This window comes from Hemitrygon akajei, chromosome 10 (assembly GCF_048418815.1).
Source record: "Hemitrygon akajei chromosome 10, sHemAka1.3, whole genome shotgun sequence".
Classification (NCBI taxonomy): Eukaryota; Metazoa; Chordata; class Chondrichthyes; order Myliobatiformes; family Dasyatidae; genus Hemitrygon; species Hemitrygon akajei.
Genome location: NC_133133.1, coordinates 17,272,062 through 17,299,134, shown reverse-complemented (window position 1 = coordinate 17,299,134; position 27,073 = coordinate 17,272,062). Strand labels below are relative to the sequence as shown.

General features: G+C 43.7%; 1 protein-coding gene across 1 annotated transcript in view; it reads left to right on the top strand.

The window, feature by feature from the left end:
* The first annotated feature begins 13,487 nt into the window (after positions 1-13,487).
* The window catches only part of LOC140735030 (melatonin receptor type 1B-like), a 135,462-nt gene continuing 121,876 nt past the window's right edge, over positions 13,488-27,073 (top strand). The window contains exon 1 of the mRNA XM_073059859.1: positions 13,488-13,668. Coding sequence (XP_072915960.1) covers positions 13,488-13,668 — 181 coding nt within the window. The remainder of the gene's footprint in view (positions 13,669-27,073) is intronic.

Sequence of the window (27,073 nt, the reverse complement as noted above, 5' to 3'; positions counted from 1 at the left end):
AGGTTGCCCAGTTCCTGACAATACTGCCACCAACAGGTCTTCTCAAGTTATTACAGCTCATTATTTCAATGCATGGCATTTCCACTTATTGCGCCAATTTCCGCAGTGCAGTTCCATGTATTTGATGCATTGCCTACCACAATTAACCAAAAACTAAACCGATGTGAAAAGTAATGCATTATTCGTGAAAACGTTTTTGAAATAGTAAAATCTGTAACAGTATTGCCATCTACTGTTGAATAGTGGTACTGCCGTTCTGTTAAATTGTTATATAGACTGATTACACCCGTGTTTTTATTGTGATCTTAATTGTTACAATAATTTCCGAGTCACGTGATGGACCTAAAATTTCTGGATTCAATTATATACAATTTATCTGAATGATTCTGGGATGAAGCCACTGAGGTTTTGTTTGCTAAGTTGGAGTACTAGCATTTTTAATATAATTCTTTATTCTTTATAATTCTTGAATGGCGCTTTTCTTTTGTTGCATGTTGCGTTCTGATCACCACAACTCATCAAATTGCTAATACCTGTAAATGCATATGGAAAATAAAGTTAATTTTTGGAGTACTGTGTTCTGTTCTGGTCACCCCAATATACAAAGGAAATGGAGACCATGTAGAGGGTGCAGATGAAGTTTCCCGGGGTGCTGCCTGGATTAGAAGACTTGAAGGGTAAGGAGGGTTGGGATAAGCTTGGCTTGTTCTCCCTGGAGTGTTGGAGGCTGAGGTGAGACCTGACAGAGGTTTTTTAGGATTGAGAGGCATAGATAGGGCAGGAAGTCCAAATCTTTTCCTCAGGGTAGAAATTTCAAATATCAGGGCAGAAATTTCAAAGTTAGAGGAGGTGCTTTACAGGCGATGTGAGGGGAAAGTCTTTTACACAGAGAGAGGCAGGTGTTTGAAAGGGTAATACCCGGGGTATTAGTGGAAGCAGCCCGTTTGGTGGAATTTAAGAGGCTTTTAGACAGACACATGAAGATAAAGGGAATGGTGGGGTAATGACGATATACAGGAGGGGAATGTTTGGTATAAATTGGTATCAAGATCAGCAGAGTATCCTGGGTCAAATGACCAGTCCAACGTGGCATTGTTCTACGTCATTTTACAGACGCGCATCCGAACAAGTTGCATTGTTGCATGGTACAGAAACTGCAACGCGGTGATCAGAAATGCTCTACAATGGGATCTTAAAACAGCTGGCACCAGTCTCTCCACCATCAAGGACATACGTACAGAAAGGTGTCGGAAAAAGGCCAGTAACATCATGATAGTTCCCACTCACTCTGCTCAGTGGGATCACTCCCACTCCCATCAGGCAGGAGGCTACGTAGCATCCATGCCAGGACCACCAGACCCAGAACAATTACTTCCCCCAAGCTGTAAGGCTGAACAGTACTTCCAACTGCTAACCCACCCCCCAATTTATAATTTAGTCACCTTATGTACAGACACTCCTATGCCTAGTGTCACTTTATGGACATACAATCCAGCTACGTATACAAGCTATCTTACGATTTATATTTAACAGAAAAAAGCACATTAAGTGGAGAGAGATTGCCATCCATTAAGATGCAAAGGAATCTAGAAGAATTTTTTTCTATTCCCTATTCTAGCCCCCTTTGTACACTTTCTTAGAAACATAGAAACTTGGAAAACATATAGCACAATACAGGCCTTTCGGCCCACAAAGCTATGTTGAACATGTGCCTACCTTAGAATTACCTAGGCTTTACCCATAGCCTTCTATTTTTCCAAGCTCCATGTAGCCATCCAGGAGTCTCTTAAAAGACCCTATTGTTTCCACCTCCACAACCACCGCCGGCAGCCCATTCCACACACTCACCACTCTCTGAGTAAAAAACTTACCCCTGACATCTCCTTAGTATCTACTTCCAAGCACCTTAAAACTATGTGCTCTCGTGCTAGCCATTACAGCCCTGGGAAAAAGCCTCTGACTATCCACACGAGCAATGCCTCTTGAAATCTTGTACATCTCTATCAGGTCACCTCTCATCCTCCATCGCTCCAAGGAGAAAAGGCCGAGTTCACTCAACCTATTCTCATAGGGCATGCTCCCCAATCCAGGCAACATCCTTGTAAATCTCCTCTGCACCCTTTCTATGGTTTTCATGTCCTTCCTGTAGTGAGGCAACCAGAACTGAGCACAGTACTCCATGGGGTTGACGAGGGTCCTATATAGCTGCAACGTTACCTCTCCGCTCTTAAACTCAATCCCACAATTGATGAAAGGCCAATGCACCGTATGCCTTCTTAGCCACAGAGTCAACCTGCGTAGCAGCTTTGAGTGTCCTAAGGACTCAGACCCCAAGATCCCTCTGATCCTCCACACTGCCAAGAGTCTTACCATTAATGGTATATTCTGCCATCATATTTGACCTACCAAAATGAACCACCTCGCACTTATCTGGGTTGAACTCCATCTGCCACTTCTCAGCCCAGTTTTGTATCCTATCGATGTCCCGCTGTAACCTCCAACAGCTCTCCACACTATCCACAACACCTCCAACCTTTGTGTCATCAGCAAATTTACTAATTCTTCTCATCTGCCCATTAGCGCCCCCCCGGTGCCCTTCCTCCTTCCCTTTCTTCCACGGTCCACTGTCCTCTCCCATCAGATTCCTTGTTCTTCAACACTTCCTATTCTGGCTCCTGCCTCCTTCCATTCCAGTGCTGATGAAGCGTCTTGGCCAGAAATGTCAACTGTTTATTTCTCTCCATGGATGCTACCTGACCTGCTGCATTCCTCCAAATCTTTGTGTTTGTCTTTGAGATAACAGAAGGTTATTGCCTCCTTGTCAGCCGCTGTCGATCCATCTGTGAAAGAGCCTGTAGGCCTCGTATTGCAGAGTGGAAGCAAGTCCAGATCACACCCTAGGAGAGATCTGTTATTGCAAATTATGCTTCGGTTATCAACAGAAACACATCTGGAGCACCGTGTGCCATATCGACTAGCTATGGAGGAATGGAGATGTGATGGAGGCTTTATGGTTTACAGTAAGTCTTGAGTAAACTCAATAAAGGAAGCAGGAGCCAAATTAGGTGCCTCCACCTCTCTGGTGATGCCTGATCTCTGCTGGCCTTATCCCTTTTCCGTGCCAGTTCACAATCACAGAATCAGGTTTATTGTCCCTGGCGTATGACATGGAATTTGTTGTCCTGAGGTGCCATACAGTGCATCAAAAATTACTATGTTATAGTAAATAAATAAATAGGTCAAAGGAGGAATAGAGAGGTAGTTTTCATGGGGTAAATGGATCATTCAGGAATCAGAGAAGTAGCAGTTTCTAAAATGTTGAGCGTGGTCTTCAGCTCCTGTACCTCCTCCCCATGGTAGTAAGGAGAAGAGGGGATGTCTTGGATGGTGAGCGTCCTTAAAGATGGATGACGCCTTCTTGAGGGACTGCCTCCTGAAGATGTCCTCAATGGCTGGGAGGCTTTAGTTCAGGCTGAGATTTATTTGTTAATCACACGCTCATCAAAATTTATGGTGAAATGCGTCGTCTGCATCAACAACCTACACAACTGAGGATGTGGTGGGGCAGCCCGCAAATGTCGCCACGCATTCCGGCATTGTTCGACAGAACGACATGCAGCCAACATACAAGAAACCGCTTTCCCACCTGCCCTTCACTTCACCCACCCACACGCAGGCTCGTGTCCACGGTGGATCTGTCTTAGCTTACAACCCTTTGCAGCCCCTTCTCATCCTGTGCATGGAGCCTCCAATACCAGGTGGTGAGGTAAACGGACAGAGTACTCTGCACAGAACATCTGTAGAAACTTGATGGCGTCTTCGTTAACATACCAAACCTCTTTAAGTTCCTCATGAAGTAAGCATGAGATTCTGCAGATGCTAGAAATCCAGAGCAACACACACAAAATGCTGGAGGATCTCAACAGGTCAGGCTGCATCTATGGAAAGGAATAAACAGTTAATGTTTCAGGCCGAGACTGGTGAAGGGTCTCAGCTCGGAACATCAACTGTGTCTTCCTTTCCATAGATTATATGTGTTCTCCGAATGAACTACAGCTGCTGGTGTTCCTTCTTTGTGATTTCATCAATACAGTATGTTGGGTCAAAATAAATCCTGAGATCAAAACTTGTAGTTGAAATTCTTCATTTTTGGCACAATCTGATGAAATTATTCCTGCATTTCCTTCAGACCTAAAGTGTGGTGAATGTAATACTCCAAAGCAAATTGAGAGTGACATCCTTGCTTTGGTACAACGTGAACCTGCCTATAAAGCTCAAGGTTCTAAAGATTTCCTTCATTATTCTACCAAACCCTCCTGTCACCTTCTAAGATGTGTGGGCACTTGTGTTTTTTGTTTCTGTATTCTTCTTACATCTCTGTAAAACTCTGGTTAGACCACACTTGGAATATTTTATTCAGTTCTAATTGCCTCATTATAGGAATATTGCAGAAGTTTTAGAAGGTGTAGAGGAGATTTACTAGGACACTGCCTGGATTAGCGAGCACGTCTTATGAAGAAAGATTGAGCAAGCAAGGGCTTTTGTTTCTGGGGTGAAGGAGGATGAGAGGCTATTTGATAGAGGTGTATAAGAGGCAAAGATTGAGTAGATAGCCAGTATCTTTACTGCAGGATGGATATGACATACAAAAAGGCATGATTTTAAGATACAAAAATACAACTGCAGATGCTGTGGATCAAAGAATACGTACACAACGCTGGAAGAACTCAGCAGGTCAGGCAGCATCCGTGAGAAAAGAGTAGCCAACATCTCGGCCCAAAACGAAAAAATCTCAATGATTTTAAGATGATTGGATGAAAATATAGGAGGGATGTCAGAGATAGTTTTTTTTACAGTGAGTAATGGGAAAATGGAACAGTCTGCAAAGGGTGGTGGTAGAGGCAGATAGATTAGGGACATTTAAAAGACTCTTAGACAGGCACACGCATGATAGAAACTAGAGGGCAATGTGGGAGGGGAGGGTTAGATTGATCTTAGAGTACGTTAAAAGGCTGGCAAAACATTGTGGGTCAAAGGGGTCTTGAACTGTGCTGTACTGTTCTATGCATTTTCTATACAACTGCATCTTTTAGATTATATTGCTGTGGATATTTTAAAAAAAGATATATAATCTCTTGAAGCTTACATAGCGTTAGGCCTTTTTAACTGCTATTCATAGTTCAACTAACTGTTGTGGAAATGATGTAGGTGGATATTGTTGTTTTTTTGGTGGGGGGGGGGGGGGGTTCCTGTAAACGAGGGTATGAGACCAGGGAAAGGTTATAGCAAGCCCTGGTCACAAGCCATGTAGAGACCTGTTTCCAGTCTGACCACTGTACCTCATGAGGTAGACACTCAATGGCCATTTTATTAGTTACATTCTGTACCTATTCCAGTGGCCACTGAGCATCTGTTTGTGGTCTTCAAATGCTGTAGCCCATTCATTTTAACATTTGTCATGTTGTGTGTTCAGAGACGCTCTTCTGCACGGCACTGTCGTAGTGTGTGGTTATTTGAGCTGACTGTCCTGTCAACTTGAACCAGTTTGGCTATTCCTCTCTGACTTCGTTCAGTAACAAAGGCATTTTCACCCACACAACTGCCGTTCACTGGAAATCTTTTGTTTTTTTTTTGCACCATTCTCTGTCTGTAGTGTGTGTAAACCCTACGGGATTAGCAGCTTCTGAGAGGAAATGCTTTGAGAGGTTGGTCATGACTAGAATGAACTCCTGCATCAGCAAGGACCTGGACCCACTGCGGTTTGCCTATCGCCACAATAGGTCAACGGTGGACGGAATCTCTGTTTTTTTGCAAAATTTTTAATCTATTCAATATACTTGTACTGCAATTTATTTATTTATTTATTATTATTTTTATTTTATTTATTATATTTTTTTCTCTGTGTAACGCTTACGTAACCGGCTGGTGTATGTCTAGGGGAAAATTCGTCCACCCGCCAAACTGCGCCTCCCGTATACGTGGATGCTGTGAAATGCACGCTAATACAAACTCGCTCACACCATGTACGTTTACAGAATACACTTTATAAATCTTACTAGAACTAACTGATTAATAACGATACAATATATATGAAGGGAAAGAAAATAAAGAAAAGGCGCCAAAGCTTATCAGAGTTCAGTCAATTAGTGCACATCGTTGGAGCTCAACCATCGAACCCTCCGACCACTCTTCGCTCTCCTCCAACCTCCACGGCCCCCGCACCTGGGACCACCCTCGGCGACCGACTAGCAGTGCCGCACCCATCCACCTTCCTCGCCGTCTTCTTCCCGACTCCCAAAAAGACCGCACAATCCCAGCTCCCAGACCCACAAGAGAAAATAACATCCAACCCAATTGGTTAACAAACGAATACAATCCCCGTTATCAGCAACTTTAACCCAAACAAGCTTCGAGAATGCTCTGCGAGAAAAGCACTCCCTCACCAGTTAGCATAACAAAGAAGCAGTTTTACTTTTAACAAACAAAGAAGCCATTTTGATTAACATACACAGTACATATGTATAGCATTGAACTGCTGCTGCTAAGTCAACAAATTTCACGTCACATGCCAGTGATAATAAACCTGATTCTGATTCCGATTCTGACTCCAACTACTCCATAAGGCACCAGCAATCATTCTGTGGTTAGAGTCACTTCGATCGGATTTCTTCCCCATTCCGATGTTTGGTCTTGACCTTGTCTGCATTGACCCACTGCCTCATGATTGGATGATTAACAAGCAGATACCTAATAAAGTAAACACTGAGTCTATATTGGGCCTGTAGGAGATAGAGGGTAGATTCACCAGAAATGTATGGTTAAAGGACTAAGTAATAAGATTAATTGAACAGCGACTAACAGAGGTGACACTGGATGTATGACAACTCTGGCAGGGTTTGCAAGACATTACTTACTAAAAAGTGAAACTCAACAGCATGAATGGCAGTGATGCTTCACTACCAGATGAACTCAACGCCTTTTATGCCCACGTTGAAAGGGAGAACACAACTACAGCTGTGAAGATCCCTGCTGCACCCGATGACCCCGTGATCTCCGTCTCAGAGGCCAATATTAGGCTGTCTTTAAAGAGAGTGAACCCTCACAAGGCGGAAGGTCCCGATGGAGTACCTGGTATGGCTTTGAAAACTTGTGCCAACCAACTAGCGGGAGTATTCAAGGCCATTTTCAACCTCTCACTGCTATGGGCAGAGGTTCCCACTTGCTTCAAAAAGGCCACAATTATACCAGTGCCAAAGAAGAATAATGTGGGCTACCTTAATGACTATCGCCCAGTAGCACTCACATCGTCAGTGATGAAATGCTTTGAGAGGTTGGTTATGACTGGACTGAACTCCTGCCTCAGCAAGGACCTGGACCCATTGTAATTTGCCTATTGCCACAATAGGTCAACGGCAGACACAATCTCAATGGCTCCCCACATGGCTTTAGACCACATGGACAACACAAACACCTGTGTCAGGATGCCTTTCATCGACTATAGCTCAGCATTTAATACCATCATTCCCACAATCCTGATGGAGAAGTTACAGAACCTGGGCCTCTGTACCTCCCTCTGCAATTGGATCCTCGACTTCTTAACCGGAAGACCACAATCTGTGCGGATTGGTGATAATATATTGGCCTCGCTGACGATCAACACTGGCAAACCTGAGGGATGTGTACTTAGCCCACTGCTCTACTCTCTATATACACATGACTGTGTGGCTAGGCATAGCTCAAATACCATCTATAAATTTGCTGATGATACAACTATTGTTGGTAGAATCTCAGATGGTGATGAGAGGGCGTACAGGAGTGAGATACGCCAACTAGTGAAGTGGTGTAATATCAATAACTTGGCACTCAATGTCAGTAAGATGAGAAAGCTGATTGTGGATTTCAGGAAGGGTAAGATGAAAGAACATATACCAATGCTCATAGAGGGATCAGAAGTGGAGAGAGTGAGCAGCTTCAAGTTCCTGGGTGTCAAGATCTCTGAGGATCCAACCTGGTCTCAGCATATCAATGTAGTTATAAAGAAGGCAAGACAGTGGCTATACTTCATTAGGAGCTTGAAGAAATTTAGCATGTCAACAAATACACTCAAAAACTTCTACAAATGTACTGTGGAGAATGTTCTAACAGGTTGCATCACTGTCTGGTACGGAGGGACTACTGCACAGGACTGAAAGAAGCTGCAGTGGGTTGTAAATTTAGTCAGCTCCATCTTGGGTACTAGCCTACAATTTACCCAGAACACCTTCAGGGAGTGGTGTCTCAGAAAGGCAGCGTCCATTATTAAGGACCCCCAGTACCCACTATTCTCACTGTTACCATCAGGTAGGAGATACAGAAGCCTGAAGGCACACAGTCAGTGATTCAGGAACAGCTTCTCTTCTATCATCCGATTCCTAAATGGACATTGAACCCTTGGACACTACCTCACTTTTTAAAATATACAGTATTTCTCTTTTTGCACTTCTTAAAATCTATTCAATATACATATACTGTAATTGATTTACTTATTTATTATTATTATTTATTATTTTTTTCTAGATGATGTATTGCATTGAACTGCTTCTGCTAAGTCAACAAATTTCATGTCACATGTCAGTGATGATAAACCTGATTCTGATTCCATTGGGTTTAGAACATGAAGGGTAATCTTGTCGGGAGATTTGAAATACTTGACATACTCTCAGTCAACACAAAGGAAGAATTTGCTTTGTGTTGGGGGTGAAGGAGTTGATGAGAAGGCAATAAAAAATAAGGAGAACTAGATTTTATTTTCTAAATGCCTCACAAAATAGTGGTGGCATGTTATAGTGTGGGCAGCTCGTAGCATTTAAAGTAACGCTCTGCAGCGCCAGTGACATGGGTTCAGTTCCTGCTGCCATCTTTAAGGAGCTTGTATGTTCTCTCCGGGTGTACGTGGGTTTTCTCCGGGAACTCTGATTTCCTCCTACATTCCAAACTCGTAAGGGGTTAGTCAGTTAATTGGTCATGTGGGTGGAATTAAGCAGTGTGCAGTATCTCTAAATAGAATGAAATGAGAGGAGAGAAAATAAGATAGATGGTGCAATATAGGAGTAGTGAGGTAGCGTTTAGCCCTGCAGAAATCTTTAGGAGAGGGGTGGAAGCTGTTGCTGAGATGTTAAGTGTGCATCTGGATAATTTAGAATCAGCTCTCTTCTGAATATCATTGACATGTCTGCTTCTACCTCCCTTAATATTCAGCCTGAGGAACCAAATTACAAAGAGTTATCCATTTGTCTGTTGATCATTATCTCTGCTTTCAGTCTTTGTGCCAATTTTGGATTAAATTTGCAAGCAATCCTTGAATCCCTTAAACAGGTTTACATTCTGATCCACAGATGCTAGTTAAAAGCCACGCAACACTGTGGTCACTTCCAAAACTCTGCAGAGCGTTCTTTCCAGATGCAAGATGTGTTTGGATGTCTTTGCATGTGCATTATTTCCAGAGATTTGACCACATGTGCTCTTCATGAAACTAACTGCTGGTGCTGTCTGTTATTCACTGAAGCTCGACCTGGCACACATACAACTTATCAGTCCGCAGACGTCTCTTGGACCTCTGCAATAGATTAGATTAGTTTATTGTCACATAGATCCAGGTGCAATGAAATTGCTTGTTAGCATGAAGCTCACAGAGTAAATGGTATACATGGTAATAATAAATACAACAACAAACACAGCAAACATTCTATAACCTTGCACAGTAGAGAGCATTCTGACTGGTTGGAAACACCAATGCCTAGGAATGGAAAAGTCTACAGAAAGTGGTGGATACAGCCCAGTCCATCACAGGGAAAGCCCTCCCCACCACTGAGCACATTTACAAGGAGCACTGACACAAGTAAGAAGCATCTATCATCAAGGGCTCCACCATCCAGACCATGCTTTCTTCTCGTGGCTGCCATCGGGAAGAAGATACAGGTTCAAGAACAGTAATTACCCTTGAAAACTCAGGCTCCTGAACCAAAGCGGACTTGAGGACAACCTGAACCTGCATTCATCTCAACTCATTCCACAACCTATGGACTCATTTTCAAGGACTCTGCAAATCATGTTCTCAGTATTATCTATCTATCTATAAATGTATGAACTTATTTATTTTCTTTTATTATTTTCCCAGTTTGTCTTTGTGTGTAGTTTTTCATTGATTCTATTATATTCTTTATTCTGTCTTAAACACCTGCAACAAAATAAATCTCAAGGTAGTATTTGGTGACATAAATGTACATTGATAATAAACTGACCTTGAACTTTAAATATTGTAGTGCAACCTGAAGCAGTGCCAAGAAAATACTGAAGGGAAATCTGCAGAATAACTAAGAGTCTGTGAACATGGTGGCACCAATGGGAAGGGGATGTGAAAGAGGTGACTGGTTCAGATGCCTGATAGTAGTAGAGAAGAAGTTGTTCTTGAGTCTACTTGTCCAAGCTTTTTGGCTCCTGTATCTCCTCGACCCCTCTGGTCTGAAACATTTATCTCTCTTTGTTGAGGTCCTCTGATGTCTATAATGAAAGGTCCAAATAGAGTGGACGTGTAGAGGATGTTTCCAATACACATCTCAAGAACATGCTGAAATTGTACAGATAATTAATAATAAATGATGGCACTCATTCACATCCAAGTATCCAGATCCCATTTCTAGTTGATTACACCAGTGTCCACAAATCTATCAATGAATTATTCACTAGTCATGACCATTAGAGGAATCACATTCCAAGATTCTAGTGTGAGAGTCTAGGACCTGTGCGTAGAGTCTGAGTATACAAGGATGTCCCTTTAGAACAGAGATGAGGGGAAATAAGCTGGAGCAAGTGTGGAATTCATTCTCACAGACGGATGTGGAGACCAATTGATTGGGTATATTTAAAATGGAGGTTGATAGGTTCTTGATTAGTAAGGGTGTCAAAGACACAGGGAGAAGGCTGGAGAATGGGGTTGAGAGGGAAAATAAATCAACCACGGTTGAATGGCACAGCAGACTCGATGGGCTGAATGGCCTAATTTTGCTCCTATATACGCCCCACCTTTCTGATTTTTATAAATGACCTGGATGAAGAAGTAGAAGGGTGGGTTAGTAAGTTGGCTGATGACACAAAGTTTGGGGGTGTTGTGGATAGTCTGGAGGGTTGTCAGAGATTACCCTGGGACATCAATAAGATGCAGAACTGGGCTGAGAAGTGGCAGATGGAGTTCAACCCAGATCAGTGTGAAGTGGTTCATTTTGGTAGGTCAAATATGAACACAGAATATAGTATTAATGATAAGACTCTTGGCAGTGTGGAGGATCAGAAAGATCTTGGGGTCCATGTCCATAGGACACTCAAAGCTGTTGCACAGGTTAACTGTGTTGTTAAGAAGGCATATAGTGTGTTAGCATTTATCAGTCTTGGGATTGAGGTCAAGAGCCATGGGATAATATTAATGTGAGTCTTGGTCAGAACCCACTTGGAGTACTGTATTCAGTTCTGGTCACCTCACTACAGGATGGATGTGGATACTATAGAGAGAGTGCAGAGATTTACGAGGATGTTGCCTGGATTGGAGAGCATGCCTTATGAGAATAGGTTGAGTGACTTCGCCTTTTCTCCTTGGAGCGACCTGATAGAGGTGTAGAAGATGATGAGGGGCATTGATTGTGTGGATAGCCAGAGGCTTTTTCCCGGGGCTGAAATGGCTAACACAAGGGGGCATAGTTTTAAGGTGCTTGGAAGTAGGTACTGAGGGGATGTCAGGGGTAGGTTTTTCACACAGAGAGTGGTGGGTGCGTGGAATACACTGCCGGCGATGGTGGTAGAGGCGGATACAATAGGGTCTTTTAAGAAACTCTCAGATATGTACACAGAGCTTAGAAAAATAGAGGGCTATCTCCTCCCACTAACCGTGGCTCCTCCCTCGGACCCCGGTATAAAGGCGATTGGAAACGTCGCCCCGGCCTCAGTCTCCAGGATGTAGTGTGGTGGTCACTTGCTGCTTGTTCTTCCTTCCAGCCAATAAAAGCCAATATCTCGCCTCACGTCTCCAAGATTTACTGATGGTGCATCACATATGCAGGTTTATTATCTTTTCATTTACTGCCAATTGATCGATACTGTTCATAAAACAGAGGACGTACTTGGCTCCTTGAATAAAACACAGTTAAGTGTGATTCAAAGTTGTTTCCAGTCATACGCATACGCACGCGTGTGCACAGGTGGAATGAGAAACTTACAGCAGCATCGCAGGCACAGAGCATTGGATAAGCAGCATTCGCCAGATAAAACATGCTGTTAATTCAGCGTAAGGCATACACAATTCTTACAGGAAAGAACACAGAACAAAATTAAAAGCATGTTCCCGTTAGTGCAAAGTGGTCAATCCTGATCGTTATGATTAGGGCTTTGCCAATCAGTTCAACCAAATTCTGCACGATTACTGAGATAAGAGACAAAGTAATATGATATTCAATATACGCCAACACACGCAAAATGCTGGAGGAACACAGGACTGCCGAAGGGTCTCGCCCCGAAACGTCGACCGTTCTTTTTTCCCCAGTGATGCTTCCTGTCCTGCTGAATTCCTCCAGCATTGTGTGGGTGTTGCTTGGATTTCCAGCACCTGCAGATTCTCTCTCGCATACAATATATGCCAGAATATTTTTCAAACTCTTACCGTGCTGTATCTCTAAATTAAAAACAATAAGAAGGAAAGTTCTGACGCAGGGTTTCGACCCGAAAAGTCGTCAATTTCTTCCCTCTCACAGATGTTGCGTGACCTGAGTCTCTCTGGCAGTTTGCTTCACCCTCTCAGAAAATACAGTCCATGCCCAGGTACAGACGGGATAAATACTTCTCCTCGCCGCGGAATACTCAGGTATTTGATGAAAGTTTGGGCGGAGGGACAGGGACAGGGGTAGTCCTAGTGTCAGACCAGACCGGTTGGCAGTGCGTGGGTCTCGAGTCTGAGCTGCCACTAGATGGCGCTCTCTTCACGCTATTTTTCACTCCGACTACTTGGCGAGGAGACGGAGAATGGCCGGGGACTAGAGGGAGGAGGGGTGGTATCCTCACAACAGGTTATTATTAGTGATGCTGCCTCCTCAGAGCCGCCCTACAAATAATAGTGCTGGAGGCTATGCACATGGACAGGTCGGAGAGGTGGCGTGAACGGAGGGGCGCTGAATATTTCGGTGGCCCACCCAGCAATGACAGAGGACATCTATATAAAGATAGTGCACAGGATGACAGGAGCGAGCGCAAACGCAAGTGTGCGCTCAATATAAGTCTGCAGCAAGGACGTTTGCGGGAACTCGACGGGGCTTGAAGGGAGTGAACTTTGCAAACTTTGATGGACCCAGCGAGCGGAGTGGGGATGACTCCATCTCGGAGAGACTCTCAGTCAGCTTGGCCCAAGGCACGCTGAAGGGACTCACTTTGTCCACCGAAGGTCGGAGGTTGAATGCAAAGCGGCGGAGATGTCGGAAGATGGGAACTGTTCGGAGTCGATCTCCTGGGCATCGGAGCGGACTCCTTCGGCCGGGGTTGGAGTCACAACGGCGCTGGCCGCGGTCCTGATCTTCACCATCGTGGTGGACATCCTAGGAAATGTGCTGGTCATCATCGCGGTCTTCAGGAACAGGAAACTGAGGAACCCTGGTAAGTTAGAACTAGCAGACTCGCTTATGAAACTTAGAGATCTGATCAACCACTGGACGCCAGGTGATCGCTGTCGATATAAGTGCCTTCACACGCGGGTGAATTAAGGCATGGAGTTTGGAAAATACTTGAGCGACTATTGAATTAAATCCATTGGGTTGAATGTCAGGCCAGTTTAGTTAAAAGAAATGGGGATTACATTATGAAAACATCCTTTTGTTTTTACCAACACTTATAACCCCCTGAGGTGAATAAGTAGTGACCTGTGTATTTGGAAAACACAGCAAAGTATTTTAAGTAGTTTCCGAAGTATTGGGTTTCGTAGTCCAGGACCACAGGCTAATGATATCGATACATTGATTAAAAAAATAACGATTATTTTGTTCTTTGACCATTAATTTAGAGAGCAAGATCCCATAAGCAAAACAAAACTTTTCCAGAGGTTGTGAATAATCTACAGGAAATGCAAAATAATTTAATATAAGTAAATTCGGTATTCAGAATTGTAATCGCGCACGCTACAGATCAACCCAGACTACAGAATACAAACGGCAGAGTAAAGCACGTTGTGTTATTTTCGAGCAGCTTGTCTAATCTTCTCACAAATTGCAACTCGTAAGTTCAAAGTGCAAAGTACATTTATTATGAAAGTATTTAAGCCGTATGCGAACTTGAGATTCATCCTGCAGACAGCCACACAACAATAACAAACACAATAGAATCCACGCAGAAATAAACCCATACAAAACAGACCGGCAAAATCCAATGTGCGAGGAAAGGTCAAATGGTGCAAACAGTAAAAAAGTGAACAATGATAGACAGGACTTGAGTCGAGAGTTCCCCGAAAGTGAGTCCACAGCGCGGAGCTGGTTCAAAGCTGATTTCACTAATACTCCAAGCCATCACACACAAACTAGGGATAGATCCTAACAAATCATATGTATTCATATACCCGTATGACCATAAACTAACAGTTAACACAGAATGTGGATTCCGGATTAGCCTCTACAGCCAGCGGAGGACCTACTAATAGACAACTGGGGCGGAGAACGTCGTACTCGACCCGAGTAATCGCACCGCTACAAAACTCACCAACCAACACGAAAGATTCTCCAAGCACAATGCAATGAGAAATTACAGACTTGTTGCATATCGTTTCCAAAAACTATCGACTGCCAAATTCGTTGAAGTAACCCCCTTCTGTTCGATCTTTTTAATATACTTACCAGACATAGAAGTTCAGAAAAGTTTCCTCTAACGAAACTGAATTGGTTGTCTTTGTTAATCTGATTCAAGGATCAAAAATACGCAGATTAACATTAAAATCTCTAAAGCAAGGTTTTAGTGAACAAGAATATGGTTATATATCCAATTGACTTTAAGACCATAAGACATAGGAGCAGAATTAGGCCATTTGGCCCATCAAGTCTGCTCCACCATTTCATAATGGCTGATTTATTCTCCCTCTCAAACCCATTCTCCTGCATTTTCCCCATAGCCTTTGACCCTCTTATTAATTAAGAACCTATCAATGTGCACTTTAAATATACCCAGTAGCTTATTCTCCACAGCGTTTGTGATAATGAATTCCACAGATTCACCACACTCTGACTAAAGAAATTCCTCCCTATCTTTGTTCTAGTTCATGTAGATTTGACAGGAACAGCAGGAAGCCCCTGTTGGACAGCAAGTTACCTATCTGTTAAGGCTGGGCAAAAAAATGTCACAAGATTTATACGTAAAGGTAGACTTACTGAACTGTAAGGGGAAGTTCCAAAAATAAATTTGAGGGCGTTGTTGAGCTGCTGGGTTTCTGTCAATGTGAAGTGCTGTACTCCGGGGCACCACAGTAGTGTAGAAGTTAGCGCAATGCTATTATAGCTTATGGTGTTTGAGGGTTCAGAGTTCAATTCCAGCGGCATCTGTAAGGAGTTTGTATGTTCTCCCATGAACTGCGTGGATTTCTGCTGAGCGCTCTGGTTTCCTCGCACAGTCCATAGACGAACTGGTTAGGTTAGGTTAATTGGTCATTATAAATTGTCCTGTAATTAGGCTAGTGTTAAATAGGTGGGTTGCCAGGCGGTGTGGCTTGTTGGTCCAGAAAGCCTTGTTCCGCGCTCTATCTCTAAAAACAAAAATACCTTCACTGGTGCAGAGTGTTACAAAGGTGGCGGTTTAATTTGGGAGTTAAACCTGATCTGATTTGTCAGCCACGTGGAAACAATGCATGTCACCTTCGGGGGGTGGGGGGAACTGTAATCTCACCAGCCACAGGATGTCGACAGCCTGCGGGAAGCCCCAGAAGGCCTTTGAGGAAATGTAATAATGTTGAAGGAATCTTTTCTGTATAATGAGCAGCTGTGCGGCACCTGGTGCCAGTGTATCTGTGGCCAGCGATGTGACTGGCAATGTAAAGAAGTCAGCTCTAACATTCTGGCAATACTTTGCACACTACACTTTCTGCACTGTAGCTGTTGCCGGGAGCTCTACAGTGCAATGTGGCAATATTTCCTGGAATTGCAAAATTAGCCTCGGGCACTGATCATTTCACCAACACATTCCATGATATTTGAGCGATGAATTTGTGTCTACTTTTCCTGGACAATCAACTGGTGGGTATTACTGGAGAACCATAGTGGCTCAGAACTGACACAGAATTTCCTGAGACACCAGAGATTCTGCAAATGCTGGAGATCTTGAGCCACACACAAAAAATTGCTGGAGGCACTCAGCAGGTCAGGGGGCATCTCTGAAGAGCCGATGCTTCAGAGCAAAGCATCAACTGTTTATTTGCCTCTGTAGATGCTGCTCGGTCTGCTGAGTTCCTCCTGCTTTTCACAGTTCAAAAAGCTCAAAGTAAATTTATTATCGAAGTACATTCTGCGTATGTCACCATTGACCACCCTGAGATTCATTTCCTTGTGGGCATTCACAGTAAATGCAAGGAAACACAACAGAATCAATGAAAAACCATACACAAATGACAGTGTGCGAAAGCCAACAATGTCCAAATAAAAAAAGAAAAATGGCATAATAATAATAATAATAATAATAATAATAATAATAATAATAATAAATAAGTAATAAATACTATTGAGAACATGAGTTGTGGAGTCCTTGAAAGTGACATTTTGTGTGTATTTGCACAGAATTTCCCAAAGTAGGGTATCTCATTTGTCAGGGTGGAATTTAGATTTTTAACATAGGCTTCAGCTCCAGATAATTTTGCGGCAGGGACTGGCGATAACTCAGCATGGACAAGGGTGCAGCTGGCAACCTTAGCTAACACTGAGACAAACAATCCATACTCGGCAGCTCAGGGAGTGTGTGCTTCAGCATCACAAGCAGGTCAGAGTTTGCCAGAATATTAACCGTGTTTCAACTCTGTAAACTGGGAAGATAAAGTGAGTGATTTAATGTTTTTTGTCTTTTTAATTGGCTGCGGTAGACTGCTGTTTCTTTGTTTAGCTAACTAAATATACAGTCAGTGGTCACTTTCTGAAGTACAACTGTTCACTTGCTCATTAATGCAAATATCTAATCAGCCGATCATCTGGCAGCAACTCAATGCTTACAAACATGCAGACAAGGTCAAAAGGTTCAGTTGTTGTTCAGACCAAACACTGGAATGGGGAAAGAATGTGATCTAAGTGACTTTGATGACGGAATGATTGTTGGTGCCAGACAAGGTGGTTTGAATATCACCAAACTTGCTTATCTCCTGGAATTTTCACGCGCAATAGTTCAGAGTTTATAGAGAATGGTGTAAAGAAAAAAGAAATCCAGTGAGTTGGAAAAAATGCCTTGTTAATGAGAGAGGTCAGAGGAGAACGGCCAGACTGGTGCAAGCTGACAGCAAGGTGACAGTAACTCAAATAACCAACAGTGGTGTGCAGAAGAACATCACTGAACGTACAACATGTCAAACCTTGAAGTGGATGGGCTACAGCAGCAGAAGAAAATGAACATACGCAGAGTGGCCACCTTATTAAGTACAGAAGGTGTAAGACAATATTGAATGTATTGATCGAATGTGCGAGCTGTATTAAAATGTAAATATACGAACAATGCAACGGCAGCTAAGTGGAGCATAATTCCCATACTTTCATCACTTGATCTATAAAATTCTTAATTTACATGAAAGATCATGGGTGGTGCTGTTTCGCTGCACCTGCGATTACCACTCAGGGTTTAATACCCGCTGCTGTCAGTAAGGAGTTTGTACGCTCTCCGCATGACTGCATGTGTTTCCTTCAGATGCTGCAGTTTCCTCCCACAGTCCAAGGACGTTCAGGTTAGTGTTAGTGAGAACTGGGCATGCTACATGGGCACCAGAAGCGTGACGACACTTGTGGGCTGCCTCCAGCACAATACTTGATTTCACGCAAGCAATGCATTTCGCAGTCTGTATCGGTGTTTTAATGTACACATGGCAAATAAAATTAATCTGTTTCTTTTCGTTAACTATGTTCAGTAACTGTGCTTTTAAGTGTGTAGCATCTGAGATTGGATAAAATCTTATTGGAAAGATGAATAAAGAAAGTTAACGTACTTACAATGAACTATAAACATCATTATAGGTTATATCATCTGCAGAGTCATACTCAAGAATTATATTTAAAAAATTCAATATAATGTGATTAGTAAAGATTTGATTCTCTTTTTCAACTCTGTCGAACTTTGTGTTGCAAAACAATCACCTCTTTTATGTTGGTTGTCCGTCGTATCCAACCCTGACAGGAGCCTGTGGGGGAGAGTTTTTAAAGTGAGAAAGCTGTTGCACTGGGGCCTCAGAAGTCCGGGTCCAGTGGTTTGAATGGTTATCGCAACTCGGGTCTTCCTTGGTTGTAGTAGGTGACCATGACTTCTATGCCTCGTCATGCCCTTGGTTCTGCACGGTGTCGCAGAACCATCTTTCTGGCCATGGTGTTTCATTGTAGATCTCACTCAGCCAGTCTGCCGGATCTGACTTCACATGCTAGGACAGGCATGCCCCTATCTCACTGGGGCACGAGGCCTACCAGCTACGCTCACCTGCTTTAGCCCGTCTATTGAAGCGGTGTACTGGCCTGTGGCTACTGTCCCATGCAAACTGCTACTTGGAGCCACAGGTGCGAGCCGAGTGTCCGGTGGGTATCAGATGTAAGTGAGCTGTCCCAGGATAGACTTAAACTCTTTCAGCAGAGGTGCTACCCCACCTTCAACACCCCATACTCCTCAACTCTTTTATAATGTACACTGTAAACTCGGTTTTAAAATCAAAATATAAACAGTCACTTTTAAGCCCGAGTTATGGGGATGTACAGGCGACTGTATAAATCTTCAGCACCTTTAGGATCACAGCTGTAAAATAAATGAACTTGGAGAAATGAGATATATTAAGATCAGGGTCCAATTTCGGATTTAAAGCAAAACCCAGTTGAAGTATTTGAACAAAATTATTAACTGTGAGGATGAAGTTGTGTTGATTTAGAACTACTGTTAATAGCTTTACCTTAATGTATTAACTTGCAATTAATGCAAGGTATCTGATTCTTCTGAGGAGGTGAGATTGCCTGATAGAGCATTCACAGGATATGTAGGCAAAAACAGCTGCAGCAGTACAGGTCATAAGCTCCAGAATTTCAACCCTAAAGCTCTCAAACACTAATTCAAGCGACAAGTCCTGACATCCAGACAAAGCAGAAGTGAGGAGTGTGTAAGCTGGAAAATGGGGTTAATTACGTCAGTTGTTTGTAAATGTGCACTTTGATATAAAGACAGAAAATCCTCAGCAGGTCAATCAGCATCTGTGGTGAGAGAAAGGGAGTTAGTTCTTTAGGTCAAGATCATTGGCTGCAGTCTACCATCACTGCAGGACTTGTATGTGTCCAAGACAAAGATGTGGACAGGAATATTCATTGCAGACACTACCGATCCAGCAAACTACCTTTCCAAAAACTCCCTTCTGGAAAGTGCTAAGGGTATTCAACCAAAAATTTCACAGCATCTTAAAAGTTCCTTCCCCCAGATAGTTAATCTGATCAACTGTTTTAGTTAGTCCCCAAACCCCCTCTATCTATTCTCCCATCACAGTATTAAACTATAATCACTTTAAACCACTTTTTATAATGTTGTATGCTTGTAGAGACATGCTGGTATTTATGAATTTGTTTCATATCTGTGCTTTAACCTCTAACTTGATTTTTAAATGATTCGTTATTATTTATACGTAACTGTTCAATGTTGCTCTTTGTTGCATGTCACACCAACATACCAGGCATAATACATGTAAATATATGTGGTGAATAAAGCTGATCCTCGATCCTTAATCCTTCATTCTTGATATCATTAGAACTCCCCACATCTCCTTCCTCCCTGTTCAAAATCCTTTCTGCTTATGCTCCCAGACAGAAAATCCTCAGCAGATAAGACAGCATCTGCGGCGAGAGAAAGAGGGTTAATTCCTCAGGTCAAAGATACTTCATTAGAACTCTTCACATCTTCTTCCTCCCAGTTCAACATTCTTTCTGCTTTTTTTCCCCTGTCATGCTGCGTACTGTTGTCTGCAGAACTGGATATTGGTGGGGTGGGGGGGGGGGGGGGGGTGACTACGTCTCATTGAGACAGCCCTGTGCTGTTGGCAATGGACGGTCTGTTTCTCCCTAAGCTTAATTCAGTTTAAGACAATTGGCACAAGTTTGTAGGTAGTGGTGTTAGCAACTTCCTGAATTGTTCTCTTTCACTTCTTTGTTACGCTCTGCACTGAGGAGTTGACCTTTCACTGTGGTTTCCCTGCTCAAGCTGAAGCATGCTGGAGGGACGTTGAGCTGTTTGTTGTCTCCCAGTCAGGAAACATTACAGGAGTTTTTGAGATGTATTGAACAGATGTAAGAAACAAAGTCAAAAGTCTAGTCATGTGGAATGGCATCCTAACTGACTTCATTATCCAGGCAACAATCTATTCATTCAAATTTGTCAGAAGTGTGAGTTGAAACGTTCATGCCTACAGGGCCTAAATTGCTCTATTTAGGAATGCTTACTGTGTGATCACGTATTGGTCTCTGATGCAGGTCATGTTACAGTAATGGTTGATAAACCGTGAATTAAAAATTGCGATTAAACATTATTGGCAGAAAAAGGACCTGAAATTCGTGGGGGCACCACTGGCGGGATCATGCTTAGATAGTTCCAGTTCATGCCAACCACACCTGAGTTCAGCATGTCATCAGAAGGACTCAAGTAGATAGGGTTGCGAAGAGAGGTGATGGGATATTGGCCTTCATATTGAGTAGAGGAGTTGGGATGATATGTTGAAGTGTAAGATGTTGATGAGGCCTAATTTGGAGTATTGTGTGCAGTTCTAGTCACCAACATGCCTACAGGAAAGACAAACCATCAGACCATATGACATTGGAGCAGAATTAGGCCATTCAGCCGATCGAGTCTGCTCTGCCATTCCATCATGGCTGATCCTGGATCCCACTCAACCCCATGCACCTGCCTTCTTGCCATATCCTTTGATGCCCTGACTGATCAGGAAATGAACAACTTCCGCCTCAAATATACCCACGGTCTTGGCCTCCACCACAGTCTGAGGCAGAGCATTCCATAGGTTCACTACTCTCTAGCTAAAAAAATCCCTCCTTATCTCTGTTCTAAAAGATCGTCCCTCAGTTTTGAGGCTGGGCTCTCTAGTTCTGGATAACCCCACCAGAGGAAACATCCTCTCCACATCCACCCTATCTAGTCCTTTCAACAGTCAGTAGATTTAAATGAGATCCCCCAGCATTCTTCTAAATTCTAGTGAGTACAGGTCCAAAGCTGTCAAATGCTTTTCACATGTTAACCCCTTCATTCCCAGAATCATCCTTGTGAACCTTCTCTGGACTCTCTCCAATGATAACACATCCTTTCTGAGATATGGGGCCCAAAACTGTTGTCAGTATTTCAGGTGTGGTCTGACTGGTGTCTTATAAAGCCTCAGCATTATCTCCTTGCTTTTATATTCTATTTCCCTTTAAATAAATGCCAACATTGCATTTGCCTTCTTTACCACAGACTCAGCCTGTAAATTAACCTTCTGGGAGTCCTGCATGAGGACTTCCAAGTCCCTCTGCACCTCTGATACTTGAACCTTTTCTCCATTTAGATGATAGTTCACATTTGTGTTCCTTTTACCAAAGCGCAGTATTGTACGTTAACCCGCACTGTATTCCATTAGCCATTTTGTTGCCCATTCTTCCAATTTGTTTAAGTCCTGCTGCTGTCGCATTGCATCCTCAGCACTATCTACCCACTGCTGACCCCTGGGGAACATCACTAGTCACTGGCAGCCAACCAGAAAAGGCCCCTTTTATTCCCACTTTCTACATCCTGCCTGTCAGCCATTCCTCTATTCCTGCCAGTATCTTTCATGTAACACCATAGGATTTTGTCTTGTTAAGTAGCCTCATGTGTGGCACCTTATCAAATGCCTCCTGAAAATCCAAATAAACGACATCCACTGCTTCTCCTTTGTCCACCCTGCTTGATACTTCCTCAAAGAATTCTAACATTTTGTCAGGCAGGAATTCCTTGTCAGAAACCATGCTAACTTTGACTTTTTTATCATTAGTCTCCAAGTACCTTGAAACCTCATCCTTAATAACAGACTCCAACACTTTCCCAACCACTGAGGTTAGGTGAACTGGCCTATAATTTCCTTTCTTTTGCCTTCCTCACTCTTAAAGAGTGGAGTGGCATTTTTAATCTTTCAGTCCTCTGGGACCATGCCAGAATCAAGTGATTCTTGAAAGATCATGACCAATGTATCCGTTATCTCTTCAGCAACCTCTCTCAGGACTCTGGGATGTAGTCCATCTGTTCCAGGTGACTGAACCACCTTAAAATCACTCCTGCTCCCTGACATTCACAGACCTCTGGTACACTGCTAGTGTCTTCTACAGATGCAAAGAACCCATCACGTTCATCTGCCATTTCTTTGTCCCCCATTACTACCTCACCAACATCATTTTCCAGTGGTCTAATATCAACTTGCACCTCCCTTTTACTCTTTACATACCTGAAAAAGCTTTATATTATTGGCTAGTTTGCCCCCATATTTCATTTTTCCCTTCTTATTGTTTTTTAGTTGCCTTTTGTTGGATCTTAAAAGCTTCCCAATCACCCAAATTCCCACTTACTTTTGCTACCTTAATCACTTTTGCTACCTTATATGCCCTTTCCTTGGCTTTTATGCAGTCCGTAACTTCCCTTGTCAGACACAATTGCCTAACCCTGCCATTTGAGAACTTCTTCTTCTGTGTGACATAGCTATCCTGCGCCTTGTGAACTATTCCAAGAAATTTCATCCATCTCTACTCTGTCATCATCCCTGCCAGTATCCTCCTCTAACCCGACGAAATCTGCAGATGCTGGAAATTCAAGCAACACACACAAAACTAACACCACCTGCTGCTGGTGGAACGCAGCAGGCCAGGCCAGGCAGCATCTAAAGCAAATATGTCAAACTCAAGGCCCACGGGCCAAATTCGGCCCGCGGTGGAATTATCTTTGGCCCGCGAGATAATATCTAATTACTATTAAAGCTGGCCCCAGTAATCGAAGCGCCTATGGCATATGATATGGCTAATGCTGAGTTTATTCAGGTACCAGGTTTTCAGGGTTTTTAGTGTTTATTCGGCAGTCTTGCTCGGCAGTCTTCTTCATAAGAAACGGAATTTGTAAAGTGAAAAAGTTTGTAGTTATAGCAGAGACTGAGACACATGAGAGCAGGCTGAAAAAACGGAGGCAATGTAAGCTGCGTTCGCACGCGTCCGACTGATCCGGCCCGCATGAAGCTGCATTTTGCTCAATCCGGCCCGTGACGTAAAATGAGTTTGACACCCCTGATCTAAAGGGAGAAACACTGTCGACGTTTCGGGCCGAGACCCTTCGTCAGGATGAACTGAAAGGAAAGATAGTAAGAGATTTGAAAGTGGTGGGGAGGGGAAAATGCAAAATGATAGGAGAAGACCAGAGAGGGTGGGGTGAAGCTGAGAGCCAGACAGGTGATTGGCAAAAGGGATACAGAGCTAGAGAAGAGAAAGGATCATGGGATGGGAGGCCTACGGACAAAGAAAGGGGGAGTGGAGCACCAGAGGGAGATGGAGAATAGGCAGAGTGATGGGCAGAGAGAGAAAAAAAACTAAATATATCAGGGATGGGGTAAGAAGGGGAGGAGGGGCATTAACGGAAGTTGGAGAAATCAATGTTCATGCCATCAGGTTGGAGGCTACCCAGCCGGTATATAAGGTGTTGTTCCTCCAACCTGAATGTGGCTTCATCTTGACAGTAGAGGAGGCCATGATTAGACATATCAGGATGGGAATGGGATGTGAAATTAAAATGTGTGGCCACTGGGAGATCCTGCTTTCTCTGGCGGACAGAGCGTAGGTGTTCAGCGAAATGGTCTCCAAGTCTGCGTCGGGTCTCACCAATATATAAAAGGCCACACAGGGAGCACCGGACGCAGTATACCGCACCAGCCGACTCACAGGTGAAGTGTCGCCTCACCTGGAAGGATTGTCTGGGGCCCTGAATGGTGGTGAGGGAGGAAGTGTAAGGGCAGGTGTAGCACTTGTTCCACTTGCAAGGATAAGTGCCAGGAGGGAGAATGGTGGGAAGGGATGGGGGGGATGAGTGGACAAGGGAGTCGCGTAGGGAGTGATCCCTGTGGAAAGCAGAAGTGGGGGGGAGGGAAAGATGTGCTTGGTAGTGGTCCTCCTCCAACCCACCTGGGCAAGCTCCTCTCTCATGCCTCTGTAATTCCCCTTATTCTGATACATGTGACTGAGGCTTCTCCTTCTTGAACAGCAGTATGAATTCAATCATATCATGATCACGGCCTCCTAAGGGTTCCTTTACATTAAGCTCCCTAATATGATCTGCGTTATTGCACAACGCCCAATCTAAGATAGCCTTTCCCCGGATAGGCTCAAGCACAAGCTGTTCTAAAAAGCCACCTCATAGGCATTCAACAAATGGGAAATAGTGAAGTGGAGGGGGGCATTACTGGAAGTTGGAGAGATCGATGTTCATGCCATCAGGTTGGAGGCTACCCAGATGGAACATAAGGTCGTGTTCCTCCAACCTGAGTGTGGCCTCATCATGATAGTGGAGGAGGCCAAGGATAGACATATCAGAATGGGAATGGGACATGGAATTAAAATGGGAATGGCCACTGGGAGATCCTGTTTTCTCTGGTGGATGGAGCATAGGTGCTTGACAAAGCAGTCTGTCTATCTGCGTCGGGTCTCATTGATACACAGGAGGCCACACTGGGAGCACTGGATACAGTAGGTGACCCCAACAGACTCACAGGTAAGGTGTCACCTCATCTGGAAGGACTGTTTGTGGCCTTGAATGGTAGTGAGGGAGGAGTTGCAGGGGCATTTGTTCTGATTGCAAGGATAAGTGGAGATCAGTGGAGAAGAATGAATGGATGAGGGAGTCACGTATGGAGTGATCACTGCAGAAAGCAGAAAGTGGGGAGGAGGGAAAAATCTGCTTGGTGGTGAGCTCCCGTTGGAGATGGTGGAAGTTGTGGCGAATTATATGCTGGATGTGGAGGCTAGTGGGGTGGTAGGTGAGGACAGAAGGAACCCTATATCCCTGGTGGGGGGGGGGGGGGGCGGGAAGGTGGGCTGAGAGCAGATGTGCGTGAAATGGAAGCAATGTGGTACATAGATGCTGCCTAACCTGCTGATATCATCCAGCATTTTGTGGGTGTTGTCTGGATTCTCTGCCCCTACGTCACCTCTTCTAAAGATATAATTCCATCTCTCACCAACAAAGTCACACCACCACCAATGCCGTCCTGCCTGTTCTTTTGATACAAAGTATATCCTTCGATGTCAAGCTCCCAACTATGGCCTTCTTTCAGCCACGACTCAGTGATGCCCACAACGTCACACTGACCAATCTCCAATTGCGTCACAAGTTGGTCCATCCTATTCCGAATGCTATGTGCATTTAAACACAGCGTCTTCAGTCCTGCATTCTTTGCCCTTTTGGATTTAACTCTTTGCTGTGTCTGCATTTGTACCCAATCATTGGCTTGTCCTTCCTTACATTCATGTTACACCCATCATCTACTTGTAAACCTGTTGGCTCATCCTCAGCTCTAACCCACTGGTTCACATCAGCCTGACATATTAGTTTAAACCACTCTCAACGGCTCTAGTGAGTCCGCCTGCAAGAATATGGGCCCCCCTCAGATTCAAATGCGACTCATCCCTTTTTTTGCAAGTCACACCTGCCTAGAAGAGGTCCCAATTATCCAGAAATTGGAATCCCTGCCCCCTGCTCCAATTCTTCAGCCACACATTTATCTGCCACCTTATTTTGTTCCTATCCTCACTGTTGTGTGGCACATCAATAAGTCTGAAAGATTATGGAGAACATTTACAAGAGTTTTTCGGATACCTGAGGCTTTGAGTTAAAGGTGAAAGTTGAAAAGGTTTGGACTTTATTCATCACTTCCTTCTGGTGCCCCTTCTCCTTCCCTTTTTCCCATGGTCCTCGCTACTCTCCTATCAGATTCCTTCTTCAGTCCTTTACCTTTTCCATCTATCACCCCCCCCCCACCCTCCCCATCCACCCACACCCCACCTCACCTGCTTTACTTGTACTCCTTTCTTTCTCTTCACCTTCCTATTTTGCCTGCTTCCCCTTCCTTTCCAGTCCTGATGAAGTGTCTCAGCCCAAAACACCGGCTCTTTCTTTCCTTCCATAGATAGTACCTGACCGGCTGATTTCCTCCAGGTGTTTGTGTGTGTTGTGGGTTAATTGAAAATTGTAAAATAGCTCAAATTTGTATGTGAGTAGTGGAATCTGCAGAGGGATTTATGAGAATGTAGCACAAATAAATAATCAGATTAGTGAAGGTTTGATGTAAGTGGGAATTTGACAGTTGATAGGCTAAAGGAGCTTTTCCCCTGCTGTTATCTCACTGTCAATGATTACATCTCAAGAGTGAGTGAAGATGCACAGAATTTGAAAATGAGCAATTAATACAGCTGACTTGCAAAACTTTGGAAAATTTCTTGAAATAAATATGAACAGGATAACTCTTCTTCTAGGATGTCAAAGTTAATTATTGATTATCGATACTTCAATGATTGTCTGCCTTGAGTCAGTGCTCACATAACCAGGACTTGTGATGTGCACCAGCTACTCATATGAACATCCACCACCTGATTCCATGGTTTTTTGTGACCCTGATTGTGAGGTCTAAGCCTTGACCAAGGGTGACATGCAGGCTAGTAGAGGGAAGGAGCGCCTTACACCTCCTTTGGGTGAGATGTATCTCCACCCTGCCACCCGAAATTGCACATTGGAGATCTTTAATTTCCATTGTGTAGCGGTGATCACAATGTCTCTA